At 43.7% G+C, this 24,024-nt stretch overlaps 1 protein-coding gene across 1 annotated transcript in view; it reads left to right on the top strand.

Moving 5' to 3' along the window:
* LOC126278591 (uncharacterized) overlaps positions 1–24,024 on the top strand; it is a 91,891-nt gene that overhangs the window by 51,745 nt on the left and 16,122 nt on the right. Inside the window, exons 5-6 of the mRNA XM_049978803.1 lie at positions 5,599–5,877; positions 19,325–19,522. Coding sequence (XP_049834760.1) covers positions 5,599–5,877; positions 19,325–19,522 — 477 coding nt within the window. The remainder of the gene's footprint in view (positions 1–5,598; positions 5,878–19,324; positions 19,523–24,024) is intronic.

Here is a 24,024-nt window from a genome sequence, read left to right as displayed (position 1 = left end):
CCAGTGTTACCACGCACTAAGGAGAGGACAGATATATATTGAGCAGTTATTCTCGTATAAACTCATTATTGTGTAGAAATACTTAATAAAGAAATTCCTCATTTTAGGAATGTGACAAAAGATCTGTAAATATGATACATTGGTATAAGAGATGAGAGATGTTGAACATGATCTGATACTGGAATAAGCATCAGATTATCATGAAACGGGTCGGAGAAAATGTTAATAGAGTCAAAGCTGATGACAATCATGTAATCAAACCAACGTTACGTCTTAGTGGTATTTACGCATCTGTTGAAGACGGAGAGTTAATAAAATTTGATTACTATATGTGAATACTCTATTAGGGAGGATAATTTAAGCCGGTCAACTACCAAGATGAAATCCCCTACACAGATCATTCTCGGGGACACAGTCGACTGACAGTAATGATCTTGAATCTCTTCTTAAAGATACAGAGAGCAAAGTATGTCACTGCATATCGTTTATGGCAGTGACGATAACCATTCCAATATTAGCTATTTACAGTGTAGAGGAAAAATTTAAATTTTTGGAATTAGGTTAAGTTTTGTTTTTAATTTAAGAATATTGGAAATCATTGTAGTGATGGTGATGTGTGTAGAAATGAGGAAAAAGTATGACAATGCTTGGTATTGAGTACTTCCATATCAGTATTTTTTTTTACTCCATACTTTTCAATAGATATTCTTACTGATACCAGTACTTTAAGCAAGTACCGCACTGAATAAATAAACAAATAAAAGGAGACATGCAAGTAGGTAGAACTATTCAACTATGCAGAACGAAATACGCACAGAAGCATTTCACAGTTGACGAAGAAGACCTCAAGTCTATTGATCAGTTAAGTGTCTGCAAGTTGGCACAGTTGTTATACACATATACCAATTGATATATCAGAAAGAATTCCTTCTGGCTAGAGATCTCTACATGCCCTCAGAGGTATCTCCAGTTCTAATGCCATAACACATTCTGCGAATACGAGAACGCCTCATTGTCCTCTACGGTTCAGAAAGGGGGACATCGACAGAAAGGGAGAAGCGCAAGTCCTAAGACAATAAAGAATCGCGATGAGAAGAATTTGGGACCCGCTGGCAGGCGGAGATACTTTGCGAGCAGGAAATAATAACGAATTTGGTGAGATCTTCAACGAGAGCAACGTTTTACAACATCAACGGATAAGAAGTCTCCAGTGGGCAGATCACGTAATCCGTTGGCCACAGATCTGATCCCTATGCAAGCATTCACTCTCCACTTGAAAACAAAAAGTTCCTTGGGTAGGAGAAGAAACAGTTGAAGGAGACGTATAGAAAAATGCGGGAACTTTGAATGTAGTCACTTGTGGGGAAACAGCAACGGACAGAATGAAATGGTAACTGATTGTTGACATAGCACTTTGTCTAGAGGACCAGTGGCAGCTAGATAAGTAAGCGTGTACGTCATGATCCTAGTAATAGTTTATTACATTTTATTACTAAACTGAATTATTAGTCACGAGATTCAGTTCATATAGTTTAAACAGTTGAACGCACGAGCACCAACACACCAAAAGTTAACGAGTGCGTGGCCATAAGCAGAATTATAACAGTTGTCACACGGTTGAAAGAAATCGTACGGCAAAGTTCTTGCAGGGAAACCGAGTGCTAACAGTATAGCGGCCCGGTCGGACCGAAGATTTTTCAATCTGCGTTTTAACCTAGCTTTCACGTCACAACGATGTAAGGCGGCAACAGAAACGATATGTGGTTCGAGCTACGTGTTAAATTGTTGTTCCCCTTTCACTGTTGGATGGCTGGGTTATGTTATCGACGCTCATTTCGCCAAAGTGGCGTCCAATTCAAACACTTGCACCAGGTCCCTGAGGCACGCTAATTGTTATTATTACTGATAAAAGTACAACAAAATGACTTAAGTAAGCCCAATGATCACCCTGATGACAGTGAAGTAGACGCATTAAAGACGAGCTTAATAAGCAAGTAGAACGCAGTTTTGGAAAAACTGAAGATGATCATTTGGCAACAATAATCTGTTTGCTTCACCCAAGGTTGAAAACTATTCCAGAGCTGCATTAGAGTAAAATCTACAACAAAGCATTTATCAGCAACAAAAATTGCTACAACCGCTGCACCATTAGCAGCGAAGCAGACTATGATCCCTTTTTCAGACGGTATACGACTTTCGAAGTCATCACAAGTAAACGAAAGAAAAATAAATGAAGCAGTTCCCTCTTTCGAACCTGCTTTGGCTGATCAAAATGATCCAATGAACTAGTTTGTGATACCTGTGGCATCACTGTTGGGTAAGCTTTTAGTGCTGTGTGAAGACATACCATTTTATTCCCCCAATTCTGTAAGATTGCAACAAGTACCTGAAGATTTCAACAATATTAGTAATCTCCAATAGTTTATTTTAAAAGTTGAGCAATGGCTTGTCTGTGTTAAGTAAAAGATTGTCAGCGAAACGACTGGACATATGTAATGTTATTTTTTAGTGACTACGGTACACTGAGGAATAAATGAAGGTTTAAGTAAGAATTAATTTACTTAGCATTCCGTGCTGTTCAGTAATTTAAAATTTCTTCTTCCTATTTTTGAAAGAATAATCTGTAATGAAATTAAAAAGTTGCTTTATGTAAAGCTCGTATTGTTGCACTTAAAACTTGTGAAAATCGATTGCGCTCTATTAGAGATACATTAAAAAGTAAGTAGAAATGGAGAAATTAGAGCACATAGAATACCTAACCCTTTCATCAAGCCTAAATACCGATACATGAAGATAGCAATACTTTTATGAATACGATAAGTTTCTAGCGATGTTATTTATGAGTAACATCTTCCATACACCATGAGCTAAGCTAGAAATACTTTATTTCCCAAAACCTGTTTTCGAGTTTATAACATCTAATACAGAGCAAAACAATTGTATGTTCATCGATTTCCACAAATTGATAACTGTGCCTGTAGCAGCAGTTACTAAAGTACTACTGTAGCAATGGCATGCATATCAGTTAATACGATAGCATCTTAAATCTGTCGTGTAACACAGTCAGCTCCAGCCAGGTTGACAGGAATTCTTGGAAGGGCTAGGCCCCAGGTTATGACGTCATTTATGACTTTCCAGGTGACTCGCATTTGTTAAACAATTTGTTTAAAGCAACAATAATGAAACACAGTTAAATAATATTTTAGAAATCAGGTGTTCTTAAAGCTGTGAGTGGATTGCTTTAAATACAAAGGAGTATAATGGCTTAACCAATATAACAACCACAGGAAAGTGATTCAACAAATATGGTAATGTCGCATGCTAATAAAATGGTTTTAAATTACAGAACCCAAGCATTAACACGGTCCTTTAAAAGACCTGACACACTTAGACCGTAATTTTTGTGTGTCAAATGTAACAACGACTAGAACAAATTTAGTAAAAATGTTTAAACGGTTTTAAATGTCCGTAGCTAACAGAATGATTTCAAATTATAAACCAAAGTTTAAGCTGGTCCTTTGCGACAGCAGAAAAATGTTACGAAATACAAGTGTCAGCAAATGGCCTGGCTTACTAGGGGGAGCTTGATTCAGAAAGGTCACGGCACAAAGAAGTATCCAAGCCAAATGGCAAATATACGTGTACTCTTAAAATGATTTTGGCCCACCTATTAAGAAAATACAACTGAAGCCACAGTCACCGTGCGGAAGAACAGCTTCACAGAAGTTCACGGCAGCAGCGAATCCCAAATGCAGGTCAATAATATCGTGCCGCCGGTGCGCCGAACCAACTGCACGCATAGACTGCAGAAATAGTAGCTGACTCACCAGGAGATGGTTAGCTACATCAAAAGGTCAGTTGTTACGATAGCACATTTTCAGCAAATAGCTGCCTAAAGTTGCGTGCCCATGATGAAAATGCAATGATGATGAAGACAATACAACACCCAGTCCTCGAGCTGATAAAATTTCGAAACCGGCAGGGAATAAACCTGGGCCCGCTGCATGAGAGTAAAACACGTTACCATTCAGCTAAACAAGCGGACAAACCAACCACTAAAAGATTATCACCAAAATCTCCGCACCCAAGGATCACAAGTTACACAGGGCCCTCGCAAACGCCGAAACAGGCAGGCCCAAAAGTTTGTAAAAGAGATACATACCACACTGATGATGCATCCAAACTTCTCGGAAAGCACAAATTCACGACTCACGGTAAAATCACATAGGGCAGGGAAGTAACAACAGATCTGACTAATGCCGCCCAACGTGATCACACAAAACGACTCGACAACAGGGAACAGGTGCCAATTCAGGGCATCGGAAGCAGCTAATCATAATGGAAGACGTTCCGTTGTACGGGTTCCCTCTGGCCCATTCAGTCAAGGCACCGACCACTGGCGCTTGAGAATAGACATTTTCTCTAACCGACTTCCTTCCTCCTTGCACTCGGTGACTGTTCGTTCCACACTCGCTCACCTCGAAAACATTTCAAACTTTCATACCAGAAGACCAGCACAAGAGCGCCGCCTGGCGAACAGAGGGAAAACGAAACACAGGTTCGATCTACAGACCGCAATCAATATGAGCCGACACGGCTCACAAACTTTACAGGATGTCATGTATGCTATTGCTGACATATCTTAGAGAGTGATAATTCTTGATAATATATGACTCCATAACTGTCATATCGTGTAAACAGTCTACGTTTCCTGACTTTGGTTATTTCTAAGGTAGCATATATGTATATCTGTGACAAGCAAATTTTTGTTGACTGTTGGTACATGAATTTAGAACATACAAACAAATTGTAAAATTCCAAAATAGTCAAACATATCACGTCAGATTAGACAATTTTAGATCCAGGACATAAACTCTAAATAAAATTATTATTTGGCTGTTTCATAATTTCTGTGTTTCATCTCTTCATATAGGCCTATCTATAGTCAAACAAAGTGTAATGTGTACATGTGAATGTATGTCACACACACACACACACACACACACACACACACACACACACATATATATATATATATATATATATATATATATATATGTATATATATATGCGATATTAGACACATCAAAAGGCACGTAATGCAGGCTTTTGATCTGTCAGTTCCATGTTTACACTTTACGACAGTTATGTCAAACATTATCACATTGCCACTGCCTTAGATTTGTCAGCGGTTATATACATCACAATCTTTGTGCTATGTTAGAAATAGATTTCAGAAACTGTCATTTTAACTGAAATGTATGTCATTGGTGTTGAGGCACTTACTGTTAGATGACTGTTATGAGTGATACCGTAAGTACAGTTATCATTTTGTCAACATCGATGATCACACACTTGTTTGTCCCTCTGTATCATATGGCATTGATGATGGGTAACAGGCATGAAAACAGATTTTGGCAAACAAAACTTTACTCCTATACCTCATGGTGTACAGGAGATGCCCTTTAATAAGTATATGAAAGCTGCAGAGCACCAAGGCTTCAAGACTCTTATTTATGAGTAAAGTGTTGATAGCTTTCGTTCGATGCTGTGTCCGTAGATGTGTATATGTGTGTATGTAACTGGGTCTTTTCGCAGCCCACGTGTGTAGGAATGCCGCCCAACCACTGGGTGCTGCTGGTTCGCCATTCTCCAGAAGGTCGGTTGCGGTCGGCTCTATCTCAGGTGCGCGTGTGCATCACGGGAGGCGCCGCTCTCAACGCTGAAACTCAACGTTGGATTGAGGGACGCACAGGCCGGCCGCTGAAGCAGTGGTACGGCCAGACGGAGGCATTCCCGGCCTCCAACGTCCTGCTCAGCCACTCGCCTCCGCCACCCGGCTCTGTGGGCCGCCTCGATCCAGGGGTACAGGCCAAGGTACAGCACACCATGCTCAGTGACAAGCTGCGTCTGTCTGCTGTTTTCCTCTTACTTCTTATGCACAGTGTGGACACGAACTCAACCGAGAAAATCTCAGACTTCGGGTTGTTTTCTGAGTGATTCGGTATAAGCGACCTGAGGAGTCCCTTGGCTTGTTACAGGATAACTAAATTTCTTTTGATTTCTTTTCGCCATTGTAGCAGAGGATTTGGCTGGAGTGGGGTTTGGTCTGGTGCTGTTCGAGCGATGATTCTTACTGTTACATTTTTACGTACTACGAAAGTGGATGTGTGTGTGTGTGTGTGTGTGTGTGTGTGTGTGTGTGTGTGTGTGTGTTGCACATCTCCTCCTAAACCTCTGAACCGATTCCAACCAAACTTGGTTCACCTATGCGTTATTGTAGGTGATCGTTGCTGGCGGGTGTGGGGGGGGGGGGGGGGGGCGTAGGTGAGAACCACGTACTTATTAAATGTGGAGTGGGGTGAAAAAGGAGTGTAGTGCGTGATGGGTGAATGTTCAGTGTTTAAGACTGAGAGCACTTACCGACTTACAACAAACTTTACACATTATTTCAAACCTTTACGAAATTCTTCCTCGCTGACAATTCAAACGAACTCATGAAAGGAGAAATGTTTACTTTTTCACTGTTAATGCAGTCAAAGTACCACGCTTGGCATGACGTTATAATTTATTGCGTCTTTACTAAGAATGGCAGTCAGGACCCAATTTACTGGTATTATTTGCATATACCATTCAATGTAAATGCAAAATCATATCATAATACTGCCCACCGTTCAGCAGACACGTGACATAAATAATAAGATGCGTGAACAACTACTGCATCATGCACGACGTTTGAATAAATTTCGCAGACAGTATCCAAATTTGCTGCTGAATGTACCTACAAAAATATTTCATTGTACATCACATAGTTCAGGATGCATTTCATATGCATTAAGTACAAACCCAGACACTGCACTGTATTGGTGTTGATGCACAGCCATAATTAATGGCTCGTCAGTGCCAGGTCCACCGCTGGCAACTTTTATTTGCCCTCATAGGAGGTCGTACACAAGGCAATGTCTCCTTTCCTTATTTGTCAACAATTTCAAATGCAACTGTGAAAGTTCGAAACCAGAAAGCTGAAGATTAATTTGTGACTTTTCAGTACAATCTCTGCCAATTTCCGCAGTTAGATTCCATCTCTTAATGGAGACATGTAATCTAGTGTGGTAAGAAGGCACGGTCCTGTTTCTGAAGCCACTGAAACACAGAGTCTTCATGGCTTGCTCATTTACGAAGTGAATCCCATGATGAGCTTATTTCAGTGGCCCGAACTGGCGGAAGTCTGATTGTACCAGGACATGGCTCTGTGGATTATGAGGCAAGACTTCCAATTCAGTTTTCACAATCTCTTCAGCGGCGTGACGACGGGTGTGTGATCTTATACTTTCATGCAAAGAAACAGCTGCTTCTCTGAAAAAAAAAACTTTAAACTGTTCGGTAGTTCTAATGTATTGGAGAGAATTTACTGTGCATCCTTGCTCCAAAAATCCAATCATTATCACACTCTCTGCGTCTAAGAATACTATAGCCATAATTTTCACTGCCGATTGCATTGTTTTGAACTATTTCTTATTTGGTGAATTTTTGTGGTGCCTTTCGACTGACTGTCTCTTTGTTCAGCTTCAAGAACCCACATTTCGTTTTCAGTCGCAGTGTTTTGCATAAATTCCTCTTCCTCACAACAGAAGCACAACTGTTGAAAGGCAATTGTTTTTCTTGTCTACATATTCTGTTCGGATAACACTCTTGCTAAGCAAGTTGCACAAAACTTAGAATATACGTTGCTGAATAATCGTCATCACACTGCGTCTACTGAGAGAGGTAATGAACCGCGAATCATCCAGTCACCCGCCGCTGGCCGCAATGATGCCATCGACTCGCTGAATATTGTGTGGAGTCATTACAGTCATCGGCCTGCCACTCGGCGTTTCGTTAATAAATGGTGTTTGCAGGTCTCACTTGGGAAAGTGATGCGTCATACTTAGCCTCTCCTTCGCATGTTGCTCTTTCCGTGCCTTCCCGTGGTGCTAGACATCAAGGTAGGCATTTCCCGGGCCCGTGCGGATGTTGCCTTGAGTCAGAGGGAAGAGCTGCGACCCTACCGTTAAAACGAAGCTGTGCAGGGGGAGCTGTGTCCAGGTACTGTGTTGGGCTGCTATGCCGCTGGAGGGAGGAGGGGGGGGGGACGTTTCTCACCTCATGAGCGACTCCTCTGCGTTGGGTATCTGTTGTTCCCCTCCCTCTTTGCGCAGAGCACAGAACACCAAGTGTTCTGCATGCCGGCGACATCGTTTGTAGGCTTGGGATGTCAGTAAAAGTCGGCAAGGATACTTCGCGGCACCTCTAAGAAACCGAGGCGCGTTCTGCCAAACCCAGGACGTGGTGACATAGCCTGAGCCAAGTTATCTGGATCTACACAGCTGAACGACTCTGTGACTGGCTACTCATCTTAGTAGGTGTGGGTCCTTGGCCGAGAGTTGGAAGCTCGGAGTAATAGGCGGTGGTAGACAAGGGGTTGCATCTGCCTCTTTGGATAGAGGGGCATACTTGCCGAAGAGTGTTGAGTGAAATGGTCGGTGATGGGGCCGCCGAGGAGACCAGTATGTTGGCAATGGCGTGCTGAACCCCGGTAGCTCAGGAGTGCCCTTCGCCTAGGGGCGAGGTGAGTGGGCGAGATACAGCAGACCCCCATCCCCCGCCACCCTGCCACCCCCCGCCCCCCCCCCCCCCCCCCACGTGCCAGGACACCCGGTCTAGGCGCCCACCTTTCTCAGTCGTCTAAAAACCATGATGACCGAACAAGAGACGTGGGATTCGAGTGCGCCTCTGAAGGCTTCAGCGCTAACTGTTCCTGCCTCGAAGAGGCAGAGGATACTGTTCTAGAGAAACAAGTCGGAATAAGTCAGATCCTTGATTCAGGCGTAAAAAACGGAAATATTAGCCAAGCAGCTGTCCTGGCAATCAAGAATGAACTCGCCGCTTGGGCCATCGCAAATGCGAAGCTCGAAGGATGAATCGAAGAACCAGAAAAAAAAGTGAATGGCTGTGCAAGTAGCAGATGAAAATGAAAACATGGGCAGAAGTGGCTTCGCATGCAGCCTCCAAGCCCCTAATAACAAGGGAAAACATTGTCAAATTGTCGCAAAACCCGGATATTTCAGTCTTTCTACGACCTCTGCCTAGTCACGACATAAAGAAAGTGCAAGAAATCTTCACAACAGTCAATCCTGCAAAAAAGACAAAATAAGCATCAATAAACTATAGGTAATGAAAAACGTGGTCGATGTACGTATTTCCAAAGAGGTAGATAAAAACAAAATTCTTAATAACCAAAAATTAAGTAAACTAGTAAAGTGTGAGCCGCCTAAGAAGCGAAATCCATTGGTAATACTATATGACGTGGAAATCACTGTAAAGGAAAATGAAATCTACGAAACAATATGCAAGCAAAACTTTGACGATATGAATATGGGAACCTTTAAAAATGACCTTTACCTGCGCTTCAAGACTGGGCCTCAAGAACTTGACGTTGTACACCACGTTGCCAAGGTGGGCAGAAAAATGTGGAGCAAGTTAACCACTATCTGCAAATGCTACATAGCTTTTCAGGCGATAAACGTGCAAGATTATCTGGTAGTACTCCAAAGCCGCAATTGTGGCGATCTGGACTATGAACACAAGCTCTGTGAATGAAGCCCAGCTTGCTCCAGGTGCACAACTGGAGATCATGCACGGAAAAGTTATGGTAGAATGGGGGTGTGCATTGCTGGTTCCCATAAGGGAGGAAGACCTACCACACCACTGGGAGGAACGGCCCTACCTACATGATGCTAGAACAGCGTAAGTTAAACTATGCCTGAGGACACACATGATCACAGGAAGCCTAAGAGGAAGTCTACAAGTAAAAGGAGAAGGGATGCGATGAGGCCAGAAGATTCAAAGATTTTTTACAGATGTTCGCCTCGTCTCGATCTCGGAAAATGGGGACGAAGTTCCAACTGACCCTTGCGGTCAGGGAGAAGCTCCCTTTCTTCTAAGCCAGGGACAGAGGTCGTCTCAAGATCGGAAGCGACTAAGAGGGTATCCTGTGGCAGGGGGACGACCAATGATGAAGAAGAATGACATATTGTAATTCTAAGAGAACGAGTGCAAGTAAACACTATGAGCAGTACGAGTGGCTTAACAGACTCAATCCCTTGGGATGGACACAGTTGGGGTATAGCCAAACTTGGAATATGCAATGCAGCCAGTGCCTGGAGGCTGTAGCCGTCCTCACTGCAGCTCTGAGGCACGTAGTGTGTGTCGGCCACGAATATGGCAGAGACATCACCTTTTCTGTAATGGTGGCTGTGGACAGAATACAGCTCTAGACAATGAATCTCCCTCCAGACTTCGGCGCCCTGCGTGACGTAGTTAAGATGTTTTCGAAAGAAGGATTGAAATGTTCGACCTGAATTTACTCTACAAACAGTCTGTCCTAACAAATGGGAAGATACTGCATCACTGGAGGAAAACCTGACCAGAATCACACATTAACACATACTTCCCATGACGACCAGGATTAACATGGGACAGAAAAAGGCGCATAACTGTTGACTGGTAATGCAGGAACTTCAAAGAGTGATGGAGGAGAGCAGTTTAGATGTGCTCTGTCTGCAGGAGCTGTACTACCTCGCAGGGCATATCCCATTCACGGCGGCAAATCGGCAAGTGGTTTGCAGTGGAGCTGACCCAAAAGCAGCAGTTGTAGCAATAAACAAGGCACTGAGAGTCACAATCCCCTCACAGCCTTGTGAGGACCTCTGCAGTGGCATGGAACTGCTGTCAGCTGTTGGTGTATACCCCATTAATATGTATTTGCATTATGGACAAGAAATTGGCGAGCTCTTAGACAAGCCAGTTCAGGGGGTTCAGTGAGACTCAGGTTGAATCACGGTTGTCAATAGACACCCCCACCCCACCTACACTGTGGAGGGGTGAGGATACAAACACTGATGTATCATTAGTCATGTCAAATCTTGTGAACAATGTAAAGGATCAGATGGTTTTGGATAAAGCTACCACCAGTTTCCATAATTTAATAACATTTACATCGTGTAGTATGGAGTGCCACTGGGACATGGTGTGGGAGATACAGCTGAACTACAATAGGACCCATTGGGAGCGCCTAGCGGGAGAGTGTGACGTACCGATATTGCCAAACGGGGACGACAGTGTAGAGGAGTATACTGAGGAACTGGTGAGGTCAGTTACCAGGGTGCTGAAGGCAGCCATTCCAGCCAGTAGGAGAGCTGTAAAAGCCTCTCCATCACCGTGGTCAGCTGAACTATGGCAGACACGTGAGTCTGTATGGAGGCCAAGGAGGTAGTACCAGCGAAGTGTCATCTGGGAGGAAAAGCAATGTTGGTGGCATCTGTATTGGGAAGCAGGAGCTAAGTGCAGTGAGGCTAAGGAGCTGGGAGAGGTATCTATTTGCTACAAACCCATAGGGCGTCTCGCACCAGTTGGTACACGAGAAAATGAGGTCGCCAATGATTTTGACCATCGACAGGGACTGGGAATGGATGACGGAATCTTGGTGAGAGACTAGCGAGGACCCCTCAGAGCCCTGTTGCCTGATGACAACGAGGAGGATGACTGAAATGACCAACGCCAAATCAGGATGGAGGATCGACAAGAGTATGAGAACAACACCCTGGTTTATCTCTTATCAGAAGAGGAAGTTTCTGCCCAAATTAAAACCATAAAGAGTAGCACGATTCCGGGCCCAGATGGTTCTTTAGTGGAAGTATTGAAGTTCCTCATCCCCCCGTTGGTTGCACCTCTCACTAAGTGGAGGGTTTGAGGTTCCAGTAATTCCCCTCTATATGGAAAAAGGCAAATGTGGTGATGATGAAGGAAGGTGCAGACACCCAAGGGAGGTAAAATAGTATAGTCCCATCTGTTTTCTGGACATGCAGGTGAACCTTTTTGAGAAGCTGCTAGCAGACAGACTGACAGCATACAGTGTTCTGCACGGGATGAGTCATATTTGTTCGGCCTTCAGTCGGGACGATCGGCGTCTGACACAGTCCCCATGGTCTCTGAGGTCTGGCGTGGTAGTGGTGGTGGTGAGGGGCTGGCCCTATTAGTGGCCATGGGACTTGGTCCGCTTGATATCAAGATCAGGGAGCAGGCAGCATGGCACTGGGGCAAGAAAGAAAAAACAGAGACAGGGAGCGACTGCAGCTCAGGTAAATCAAACCAACCAGAGTACTGCTCTATATTCTTACCAGACAGCATCGTGTTACTGGAGCCATGTAGGGCACTCCAGACCAGCTGGTGTACGAGTGCCCCAATTTTGAAGACGTTTCATCAGAACTTAGGTACCATCTGTTCATGCAACAGGACATACTCCAAACTCTTAATGAACTACAAAATGAAATATCAAGTAACGTCTTAAGGGAGTTTCAAAGGAACAATCATAATCATAATAACACACTAATCAAGACTCTACGCACCTGACCTGTTCCGCCAGGGTGTGGAATTGGCGAGCCGCCTCACAGCTGGAAACCGCCACGACTTGGAATTAGGGGGAGGGTCCATACATCAACGTTACAACAAAGCATTAAGTACGACCGTAGTAATACAAATTTTGGTTGGATGTAGGTTAAGATAGGGTAAACTGTTAGTATGAAACTGCAGCCCGAAGCCAGGGCTGGTGGGCACGGCCGACACCGTAGGTTTATATATCACACTGGCATACCTGGAACACAGCAGGTAGTGCAAACTACTTTTAATCATTTGTGCAATGTAGTATAGATTTAGAAAACAGACACTAGCGTATTAGTCATGGAGATAGTTCAGTAGTTAAGGTAACATGTATAATGAATAATGATAGCATAGTAATAGCATAGCATAGTGTAGTAATAACATAACAAAATACACAACCTGTAATAAAATAATGTAGCTGCAATAACAGTAATGTATATGTATATATAGAATGAGTAAGGTAGTGGGATTCTTATATATCATTTTTTTAAATAATGAATTTAAAATAAAATGGTGTTTGCCCTTTAGTTTCGTTGCGTCGACCAACCTACCGTATAACAGTCTTGACATCCACTTCTGCACCCCCGTGCACATTTTTCATTGTTCCATGTGCGAACAATCGTTTCGCCATTTCCATTCAAGAATTGTATCACAGAAAGCTGTCTCATACGAACAGTGATTTCGACTATTTTGTCACGACCGCGGTACTGGCATTTTTTGTTGCAGAATGTGACCTCTGCGGTGTATTGGAGAAGACGTTTTGCGTAATACCACGAAATTCAGATTTTTCACTTAACAAACTTTATATAAGGAAAAAGGAGTAGGAGGCATTACTTTTTGACTTACCCTCATATATTACACCACGTAAGCTAAAACGTGCCTCCATCAGTTAAGATCAGGTTTAAACAATATTCTGTCTCCAGAATGAGATTTTCACTCTGCAGCGAAGTGTGCTCTGATATGAAACTTCCTGGCAGATTAAAACCGTGTGCCCGACCGAGACTCGAACTCTCGACCTTTGCCTTTCGCGGGCAAGTGCTCTACAATCTCAGCGATCGAAGCACGATTCACGCCCGGTACTTACAGCTTTACTTCTGCCATTATCTCGTCTCCTACCTTCCAAACTTTACAGAAGCTCTCCTGCGAACCTTGCAGAACTAGCATGAAAGAAAGGATATAGCGGAGACATGGCTTAGCCACAGCCTGGGGGATGTTTCCAGAATGAGATTTTCACTCTGCAGCGGAGTGTGCGCTGATATGAAACTTCTGCAAGGTTTGCAGGAGAGCTTCTGTAAAGTTTGGAAGGTAGGAGACGAGATACTGGCAGAAATAAAGCTGTGAGTACGGGCGTGAGTCGTGCTTCGGTAGCTCAGATGGTAGAGCACTTGCCCGCAAAAGGTAAAGATCCCGAGTTCGAGTCTCGGTCGGGCACACAGTTTTAATCTGCCAGGAAGTTTCAATATTCTGTCTGTGAATAACACTTACTTAATAATAAACAATAATCTTAATCGAACCAGACAACATTAAAAGTGGGCATGAATCAAGAAACAAATATCACAATATCGGCTGTAATAGCTTTAAAATTAGGCATACAGAACCGTGCTGTTTAAGAATAGCATTTATGACGGAAATATGTACACTTTGTCAGAAATAACATACACCAACTACTCAACTGTGTGCTAACGGACAATGTGTGTGTGTGTGTGTGTGTGTGTGTGTGTGTGTGTGTGTGTGTGTGTGTGTGCGTATGTGTGTTTGTCAGTGCGCGCGTAGTTTAAGGGTGCATAGTAAAGTACAATACAAAAACTAGGGCAATCATCACAACACAGGCAAAATGTATATTTGTGTATAATGATCTAATTACAATCTCTGCGAGAGTACAGTTTTCAAAATGCAATGAAATATTACTCTCGTCTATAGAATGGCCCACGACGCAATAAAGAATTTCAGTTCAAATAATCGAGTCGGCTTCAGCATGTTTGAAAACAACATAACATGCACGTACAGACTTCACCACCTTTGGTACATGATGAGCAATTATTTACGGTGGCACGAGGGCGTGATAAAATGTAATGCCTTCGAATATTTTACCTTAAAGCTATTAATGACTTTTAGATAAAAGAAATTTTATTATCATTCTGCATATTTATTCTTCGTATCTATATATTTATTTCGCTACATTGTTGTCTAGCCGAAAAATACCTATTTCCCAAAGAGATACCACTTTGTAGAAACCGTCACTTGAGAATGTTTGACGTTACTGACGGTGTCACAACATCTCCTCTACTTGCACCGCTTCTTCATTATTGAAACGAAGTCTTCGAATTTGTACTTCAAGTTCTGGAAACAGATGCAAATCGTACGGAGACAAGTCGGGACTGTATGAAGGGTGATCGCCGACGGTGAACCCAAGGCATCGGATTGTTGTGGATGTCGAAACACTCGTGTATGGTCTGTAACTTTCATGGTGATGGAGAGGATGCTGCTTGTGTAGACGAATTCTTCGAATTCGTGCTTTCAGTTTCTTCATGCACATAGTTACATGACGCTACGTTATGTTACCCACTACAATTTGGGGTCCTCTGGTAGCAGAGATTTGCAGATTGCATCAACGAAGCTTGGAGTCTGACATGTATCAACCCGTATTGAAAACAGAGTAAGAAATTCGGAAGCATTACTTTTCAGAACGCCCTCATATCAGCTGCCCACTGATAGATGTGTGCCACAAAATCATAATACTTGGTGCTCTGCGGTATCCTGCAGTAGATGACGCTTCTCCGATTGTCGTCTCTGGCTTTGGGCTGCTATCTGCTTATGGACAACAGCAAAACATAGCGTCCGCCTTACGTCCGCGTAGACTGGTTCCGCGGCTCTCACCGTTGCAGTCTCTCTCTTCCTCGCTTGCTGGCAGTCAACAAACTGTCACTCATCCCACCACGATGACCGAGATCGGCCAGAGGGTCGCTTGCATCCATGCTCAAAGACGTAAACTGCCCTCTCACGATGAGGGCCTCCACAAACCGCCAGAGATATAGTCATCAGCGGTGGGAAGTACAAATGTCCTGCCTCGCAAGGTACATAATTTTTCTGTCCATCTGTAGTACGCTGAAAATATCTCGACAACATATTAAAGTTGGTCATGCACGCTTTCTCTCTATTGGAAACGATCTCTTCGCAGAAATGCATTCTGTCCTGAGCTCAGGGTGAGTACAGAGCTTTGTACTATAGGGGTGGAGGAGTGACTGCTTCAGTTACCTATTGCTTGATGACCGGCACACTCTGTCTCCGTTATGCACAGCATGGCAATGCAGCCTTTGAGCACTGTATACTCAGGAAATGTTCTTCTTGTGTGGACTGTCATTAGATTCACACTATAACACGTAAAGGGATAAAACGACGCACCACGAAGGAATTATACTAATGGGATGGAAATTGATAGGTGCGATGTACATGTACAGATAAACAACTGGTTACAATTTCAGAAAAATCGGATGATTTATTCAACAGAATTAGCTTGACAAATTGAGCAACGCCTTACTGCAGCTCTAACCCTTATGCAAGCAGTTACTGTGCTTGGCATTGGTTGACAGTATTATCGAACGATACCTGAGGGATATCGTGCTAAGTTATTTCAACTGGCACTTTAAATCGTCCAAATCCCGAGACGCCCATAATGCTCCAAATGCACGATGTTTGTAATTGATGGTCCAAATTGCTCTGAGCACTATGGGACTTAAGATCTGAGGTCATCAGTACCCTAGACTTATAACTACTTAAACCTAACTTACCTAAGGAAATCGCAAACATCCATGCCCGAGGCCGGATTCAAAGCTGCGACTGTAGCAGGAGCGAGGTTCCGGACTAAAGCGCCCAGAACCTCTCGGCCACAACGGCCGGCTTGTGAAAGATACGGCGATCTCGCTGACCAAGGTAGAGTTGGGCAGGCAGTCGAAGCACTTCATGTATATGGGAGGGCATTATCTCGCTGAAATGTAAGGCCAGGAGACTTCCGACGAAGGGCAACAAAACGGGGACTAGAACATCGTCGACCAGCCGTTGTGCCGTAAGAGTGCTGCAGATGTCAAACAAAGCGGTTCCGCTATGAAGTGAATTACCAACCCAAATCATCATCCCTGGTTGTCGGGGAGTATGGCGGGCGACTGTCAGGATGGTATCCCACCACTGTCTGGAGTGTCTCCAGACACGTCTTCCCTGGTCAGTTCGAAGCGGGGCTCATCACTGATATCAGTTTTACTTTAGTCAATGAGGTACCCCGTCGAATGTGCTGCAAACAGGTTTGTTTGTGTTCAGAGGTCAATAGTAACCGGCGCATGGGGTGCGGTGATCTCAGCCCCCTCTTTTCAGTTCCCTATCAAAGATTCTCGTGGTAACTGTCATTATTTCCCGCCAAAACTTGTCGATTAGTGGCATCGCTCCTATTCAAATGTCGAGCGATCACCCGATTACTCGGACTGGCCCCTTTGAGCCAAACTACACGTCGTCTCTCAAATCCTGACATATGTGTACATTGTTCACACGCCTGTCTGCGAGGGAAAGTTATTGTTCAGCTGAGTACATGGAATTAAATTCACAAACACTTTTGCCCTGCTGTCGACATGCGCCCTGTTTATTACGCTTGCCTCCCATGCCGTGAAATTGCGTCACACATTCATCCATCGGCAGCCAATCTTGAAACTTTTCTAGACGACGTTCAGGTTCACCTTCTGCACTCCCCTAATTGAGAGTGGTCTGACAATGGCCAAGTTTTCATTCTTCCACCTTTTAGTTTCAAACGAAATATGTCAAAATAAAATATAATATGATGAGCCAATGACAGAAATATGTGAAAGAAATGATAGGAAAGTGGATGCCTCTGTTCTTTGACTATAGTGCTGGTATGGGCTGTCGGCAACTGCAAGTGAGGGGTTAAGATGTGTAAGGCATTGAAGACAGTGTGTAATAAAAGAGGCTGGCGATGTGTATCGGGGAAAGTTCTGGTTGGTGGTGTGCGGGGTTAGGACATGAGTAGATCCTCAGAAGGCTAAAAACTGATGAGACCGACCCGTCATTCGAAGTAGAATAGCTAATGTAGCTAATCGCTGGTAGGAACGATGCATCTCAGTGGTCCTGAGAAAGGATGTGGAATGAAGGTAAAAGGAAGGCTGTAATTGATGACAGTGGCGTGGCAGCACACCAGGCTCTTCAGCCTTTGATGCAGATGGTATGCAAGGTGTTACGTACAGATGGGGTGAATATGAGAATCGTAGCTGTTACTGCAGATGGTATGTACTGCCCCTGTACACTGCTAGGGTTGATACACCAGGCCCCGTTTTCAATATAGGTGGCCTGATTAGTCTTTGCATCCTCCTGAGGTGAAAATGGTAAGCATATTGTAAGCAGCGTGCATCGTTCCTATACACAGTTGCGGCGATCATGTCAAGACTAGCCTTAATGCAACTACCATGTGTCTCTCCATATTGCTAGCATTGATGAAGTTACGATGGTGGTTAATTCAGACAGCGTGTTGTAAGTAGTGTGTTATTGCAAGAAGTGAATTACTCCCATGAACAGTGAACAGTAAAGCCCTGTGAATTCACTAGAATACTTCAGTGTGCACGATGAAACAGGAAACGTAATCTGACACGTAATGTTTAACAGAAGACTATTCAGGCACACACACACACACACACACACACACACACACACACACACACACACACACACACACACAGCCACACACAAAGAGAGAGAGTGAGAGAGACAGAGAGACAGAGAGAGAGAGAGAGAGAGAGAGAGAGAGAGAAAGAGAAACAGGGAGGGAGAGAGAGAAAGAAAGAGAGAGGAAGAGAGAGGGGGAGAGGGGGAAGAGAGGGAGAGAGTGCGAGAGAGAGAGAAGGAGAGGGAGGTGGGGAGCGAGGGAAACAAACTAACAAATACACACACTTCCAAACCCAACGCCACCACAACATTCAAATCTCCCAGCCAGATCACCTAGAACAACATGGTGGAACAAGTAAATATCACACAAACCGTGAAACACTGTGTATTAAGTTTCTCCACTCAAACACACTGTAGGAACAAGAAAACGCAGGATCTACAAAAAGTAAGTACATACATTTACATAAATAGTCCGACGTCCCCCTTCCCCACTCACCAATTAGCAAAGCCTAATCACAATCAGCAAACACCTCAACAAATTTTTTGGAAAAGTAGTACAGTAACATATAAAGTACTGATCAGAGAGTAAAACTGCGAATCTGTGCTTACAAAACCACATGATATAAGGGCAATAGTGCCACAAAAACGAAATAGAGAAAAGGTAAAAAAGTAACGATAGTGACATATTAGGCCTAAAATTTGCAGTCATTATCACACAGGACTCGCATTCCGAAGGAATCGGTTTCATATCCGCTTTCGGCCATTCGCGATTTCTCCAAATCCTTAAGGCGAAATCTGGGATCGTTCTTTAGAGAAGGCAAGGCCGTTTTCTTTTCTCATCTTTCCGTAATTCGAGCTTGTCCTCCGACTCTAATGACCTCGCTCTCGACGGAACGTTAAACTCTAAGCTTCCTTACTTTTGTCCTCATTATCTGTCTTTCCGTTTAGCAGACACTTGGGAGTAATTTTTATTTCGACAAATTTCATGTGCATTAATTACATTTTTCTTCTTGATACATTTTGGCCCGAACGGTTAGTTTATACGAGTGGTATTAGAGCTTGCCATTTTTCTCGGGACAAGCCACTATTTGAGGTGTTGTTGTTCCAATGCAGTGCCTTCTCGCTTACTCACCGTGTGTGAGACTCTCTATTTGTCGATTACGTTTGTAAGTGATTGCTCTTCTTGCAGGTGGTGGACTTAGCGACCGGGAAATGTCTTGGTCCAGGAGTCGACGGCGAGCTGTGCTTCAAAGGGTGGACCGTCGCCAAAGACTTCGCGGACGAGGAGGGCTGGATCCACAGTGGAGACGTGGGACACTACGACGATGATGGCAACTTTTACGTCGCCGACAGAATTAAGGAACTCGTCAAATACCGAGGCGTACATGTGAGTTTTAGAAGTTACAGCAGTATCCTCGAAAATAAAACTGTTCCCATTTCTTTTGTGAGTGCGGTAAACATAAGATGGGTCACACGTTACTGCTATAAACCGACCGAATACACTGATTAAGGGGCATGTTCATGATAAGAAAACGGTGTGCTTCGGAATTGCTTCACGTCCTTGTTATATTCTATTGTATTCTCTCTCCCAGCTCTGAACTGTAGCAACGTAATGTTATTTTGCGTTTCCAGTATATATAGAAATTATTGCATCACATCTTCTCTGACGCCGAACATAGTATTTTGCTGCATTCGTTAACACGCACACACATTACTTAGTTCCGGTTACATAGAAGCAGAAGAACAACTAAGTAAATGCTTTTCGTGCAGTTGTTCATGACAGTTCTCAGAATCACTTTTGGCGCATAGTAGCAATAGATATCTGTAGAGTACATTAGCAGCAAAACACATGACCATCAAAGGCAGTTATTGGTTACACCTTCCGTCCATCACTAATGGTGATATCAGATTCATCTCTAAAGTCCTCCTAATATCCATCAGGACATTCGGCACCCATCTTGACACAGATGAAGTTATAGCTTGGCATTCGACATACTTCTGTGGGTATCAGAATGATCCGCATCGGTTGACCTCGGTAATAGTCCTATTGCTCCCTATGGACTCATGTGCATTTAATGAGACAAGTGCCGTGCAACAGATAATTAATGAGGCAGTGATGGCCCTAGCAGACATGAGACATGGGTGCTGTAACTCACACAGTATAGCAAACAGGGTTTCCTTCTAATTACAAAGTGAAACAGCTGTCTACATTTATCCTTATTTACTGCAATATCCTTTTCTGACGTATATGAAAAAAATTTATTGTTAGATCAGTTCGATTAATGATAATGCGAAGTATTAGACAACTACTAAGTGTTAACGTGGGTCACTATACAACTAACACGTGAATACCTCGGCAAAGACTGGATAATTCAAGTGGATGGGATAAATCTGGAGCCTACAGGTGAATTATCAATAGTTAAATCCACGCTGATTACTCAGTGTTTGCCAGTGTCCACCAAGAGAAAGATAAAGTTCGCATGCAACTAACATTTCCGCTTGATGCGTCCGCAGATGCTCGCCAAAGTATTAGATTCAGAAATATCCCTTGCCCTACCAGCAGTCTGACAAGTGCTCGTACATACTCTCACACTGCAGGCCAACAATGTGATCTCTCACGACACTCATTTCTCTGCCTTGTGAAACTGGTGAGCAACGTATTGTGCCACAGGCTGCGACAAATCAGCTGAAGTCTCTAAGACAAGTGATCTGCTTTGAGAACCGAAGTTTAATCTTGCCTCTATCACCAAGCGTGATGAAGTGACATGTGCTCCCTTCTGAGGAGCACCCAGAACTCTGTTGTCTACCACGAATTGCTTCCGTGTGTAGCCTATTGTGTGTATCGAAATCTCTGTTCGCTCTCTATGCTGCAACTCCACGCCATTCTGTAGTTCCACTGGTACCAGAGCTGCCAAGTACAGGCCTGTTGTACACTGAAGCACCAAAGAAACTGGTATTGACACGAGTATTCAAATACAGATGTACGTAAAATGTCATAAAATGGCGCAGCAGTCAGTTTGCAACATCTTTGTCAGACAACATGCGTCTGGCGCAGTTGTTAGGTCGGTTATTGCTGCTACAATGGCAGGTTATCAAGATTTAAGTCAGTTTGAACGTTCTGTTATAGTCAGTGCACGAGTGATGGGACACATCATCTCCGAGGTTGTCTTGGAGTAGCGATTTTCCCATACGACCATTCCCCGAGTGTACCATGAGTTTCAGGAGTCTGGTGAAACATCAAATCTGAGACATTGCTGCGGACGGAAAAAGATCCTGCAAGAACAGGACCAACGGTTACTGAAGTGAATCGTTAAACGTGGCAGAAGTGCAAGCCTTACACAGATTGCTGCAGACGTCAGTGCTGGGGCATCAAGAAGACTCAGCGTGTGAACCATTGAACGAAAAAAACATCGATATGGGCTTTCGGAGCCGAATGCCCTCTGGCGACCCTTTATGACTGCACGAATCGAAGCTTTACGCGTCACCTGGGCACGTCAACAACGACAATGGACTGCTGTTGGCTGGAAACGTATTGCCTGGTCGCACGAGCGTTGTTTCAAGTTGTATCTAGATTATTGACGTTTATGGGTGTGGAGAAAACCTCAAGAATTTATGGACCCGGCATGTCAGCAGTCAATTGTTCAAGCTGGTAGAGGCTCTGTAATGGTGCGGGACGTGTGCAGTTGGAGTGATATGGGACACCTGATACGCCTTGGTACGACTCTGACAGGTGACACGTACGTAAGCCTTCTGTTTGGTCACCAGCATACATTCATGTTCATTGTGCATTCTGATCGACCTGGGCAATTCCAGCAGGACAATGCGACGCCACACACGTTCTAAATTTTTACAGAGTGGTTCCAGGAATATTATTCTTCCTCTGGCCACCAAACACTCCATATATGATCATTATTGAAAGTATCTGGGATGCCTTGCAACATGATGTTCGGAAGAGATCTCCACCCTCTCGTACTCTTACGGATTTATGGACTGCCATGTAGAATTCATAGTGTCAGTTCCCTGCAGTACTACTTCAGACATTAGTCAAGCCCATTCTATCTCGACTTGCGGCACTTCTGCGTGCTCGCGGGGGAGTTACACGAAATTTAAGATGTGTACCAGTTTTTTTGGCTCTTCGGCGTATTTTTGTACTTTATAATAAGCATGATAATATACAACTTTCATGTGAATTTTCATAATTTCATCTAGTGTTCCACCTGAACCACAACTTTAGTATTGTGTCCCTCAGCCAAGTATGTGGTCTCTTCGCTCTTGCATACCATTGTAGAACGATCATAAAATTGCATGTCATATAATAAGCATAATGATATGTCATTTCCGTGTAAAATCCTGGAATTTCAAATCGGCTTCAGCCAAGCCCGTGGTCCTTAGGTATCTCACCAGAATCATTATAAAATGATGGCGTGTATTATAATAAGCACAATGACATAGAATAGGCGTTTGGAATCTTATTTGTGAATAGTTTTCGTTGTGAATAGGACTTTAATTTTGGCACCTGATCCAACAACTGGTGGGTGCCTTGTAGATCGTTGTTTTTTAGCCTTGAGAATCCAATTACTAAGATTTTCTTTCATCAGTACATGAATGGAAAGTTCATTTGCTCTTGGTAACGGCCTTATGTACATTCTTTTTTTGGTTCGGTTGTCGCTATCATGACTCGGTTTCCACATATAGTATATTTGAGTAAGAACGCTGCGAGATCCCGCCATCAACTCCTGTGTCCCAGCAGAAGCTGCATGCTGAAGGTTAGTAATTTAGTGGACTATTAGTGGATGTTTAAGTACATGAACGTCTCCTTTGGTGACCCAAGCATTAACATCGCTTGCTTACGAACGACCAGTAGCGTGCAAGGTTAAATAAATCTAAATATCCCTGTTTTAATTTATAATAAGAGACCATTTTCAACATAAATATTTGTTTGTGCATTGAAAATTAATTTTGAGAAGATAAGCTTTTAGGAAGTTTGGTTATTCTTTGCAGCAGCAACTCTCAGCTGATTCATATCTACGGAGCAGTAAGTTAAGTGCTGATCATCTATGTTTTCTTCGTAGCACATTTATTAAGTTTCGTGCATGTTTCTTATGTTTAAGAGGTTCCATCTCGCGTTTTTGTAAGGGTAAATTCACTCAGTCTGTGGCGCAATAGTTCCTTACTGAAGATCAAGCTCCACAGCATCTGTCTGTAACACATCAGGGAGGAAACAAGTTGCATAACTAGAACTCTGTCTGCCTTTATAGTTTATTTCTTTTGTTAGTCTCACTAGGATGTTAAGGATGTGTATGGACGCAGGAGGAGCTGGTTGCAGTTAGCGAACATCTGAACTTGATTTTGGCTTCAATCAATCACCTACAGGCTGCTGCCTCAGGGTGTGGTGGTGTCGGAGGATCTGGAACGTCCACGGGACACGTCTGGTGTCGTTTGCTGATCCCACAGGTTCTGCTTCCGAGGAACTTCCTATTGTAGCCGACACAGTGGATCCGGCCTCAAAGTAGGATGAGTAGCAGGTGGTCACGCATTTGCCTCGCTCGAAGCGTAGGGCCAGTTTGACGGATCACCTGCCCTTGCCAATTCACCCTGTGAATTAGCAAGTGGCCGCTCCTTTAGCACGATTCGAGGAGGCACACTGGGGGCTGGGTTAACTTGTTATCGGGATCTGCAACGTTAGGGCGTTATGGAGCCTCTTAGGCAGACAGCGTTCAGGTATGGAAAGAAAACCAATGTGTGCTCTGCAATTTAGCCAGGGGGCATTATCCGAGATGTGGAGGCGGCCTTACCAGCGTCTATCGAACGAGCAGGGTACAGTTGTCTGGAAGTTACGGCTCATGTCGGCATCAATGACGCCTCTCGCACAGTTTCTGAGCCCATTGT

The sequence above is a fragment of the Schistocerca gregaria genome, chromosome 6 (assembly GCF_023897955.1).
Source record: "Schistocerca gregaria isolate iqSchGreg1 chromosome 6, iqSchGreg1.2, whole genome shotgun sequence".
NCBI classification, from domain to species: Eukaryota; Metazoa; Arthropoda; class Insecta; order Orthoptera; family Acrididae; genus Schistocerca; species Schistocerca gregaria.
The sequence above is the reverse complement of the archived record's forward strand: the minus strand, read 5'-3'. Positions and strand labels throughout refer to the sequence as shown.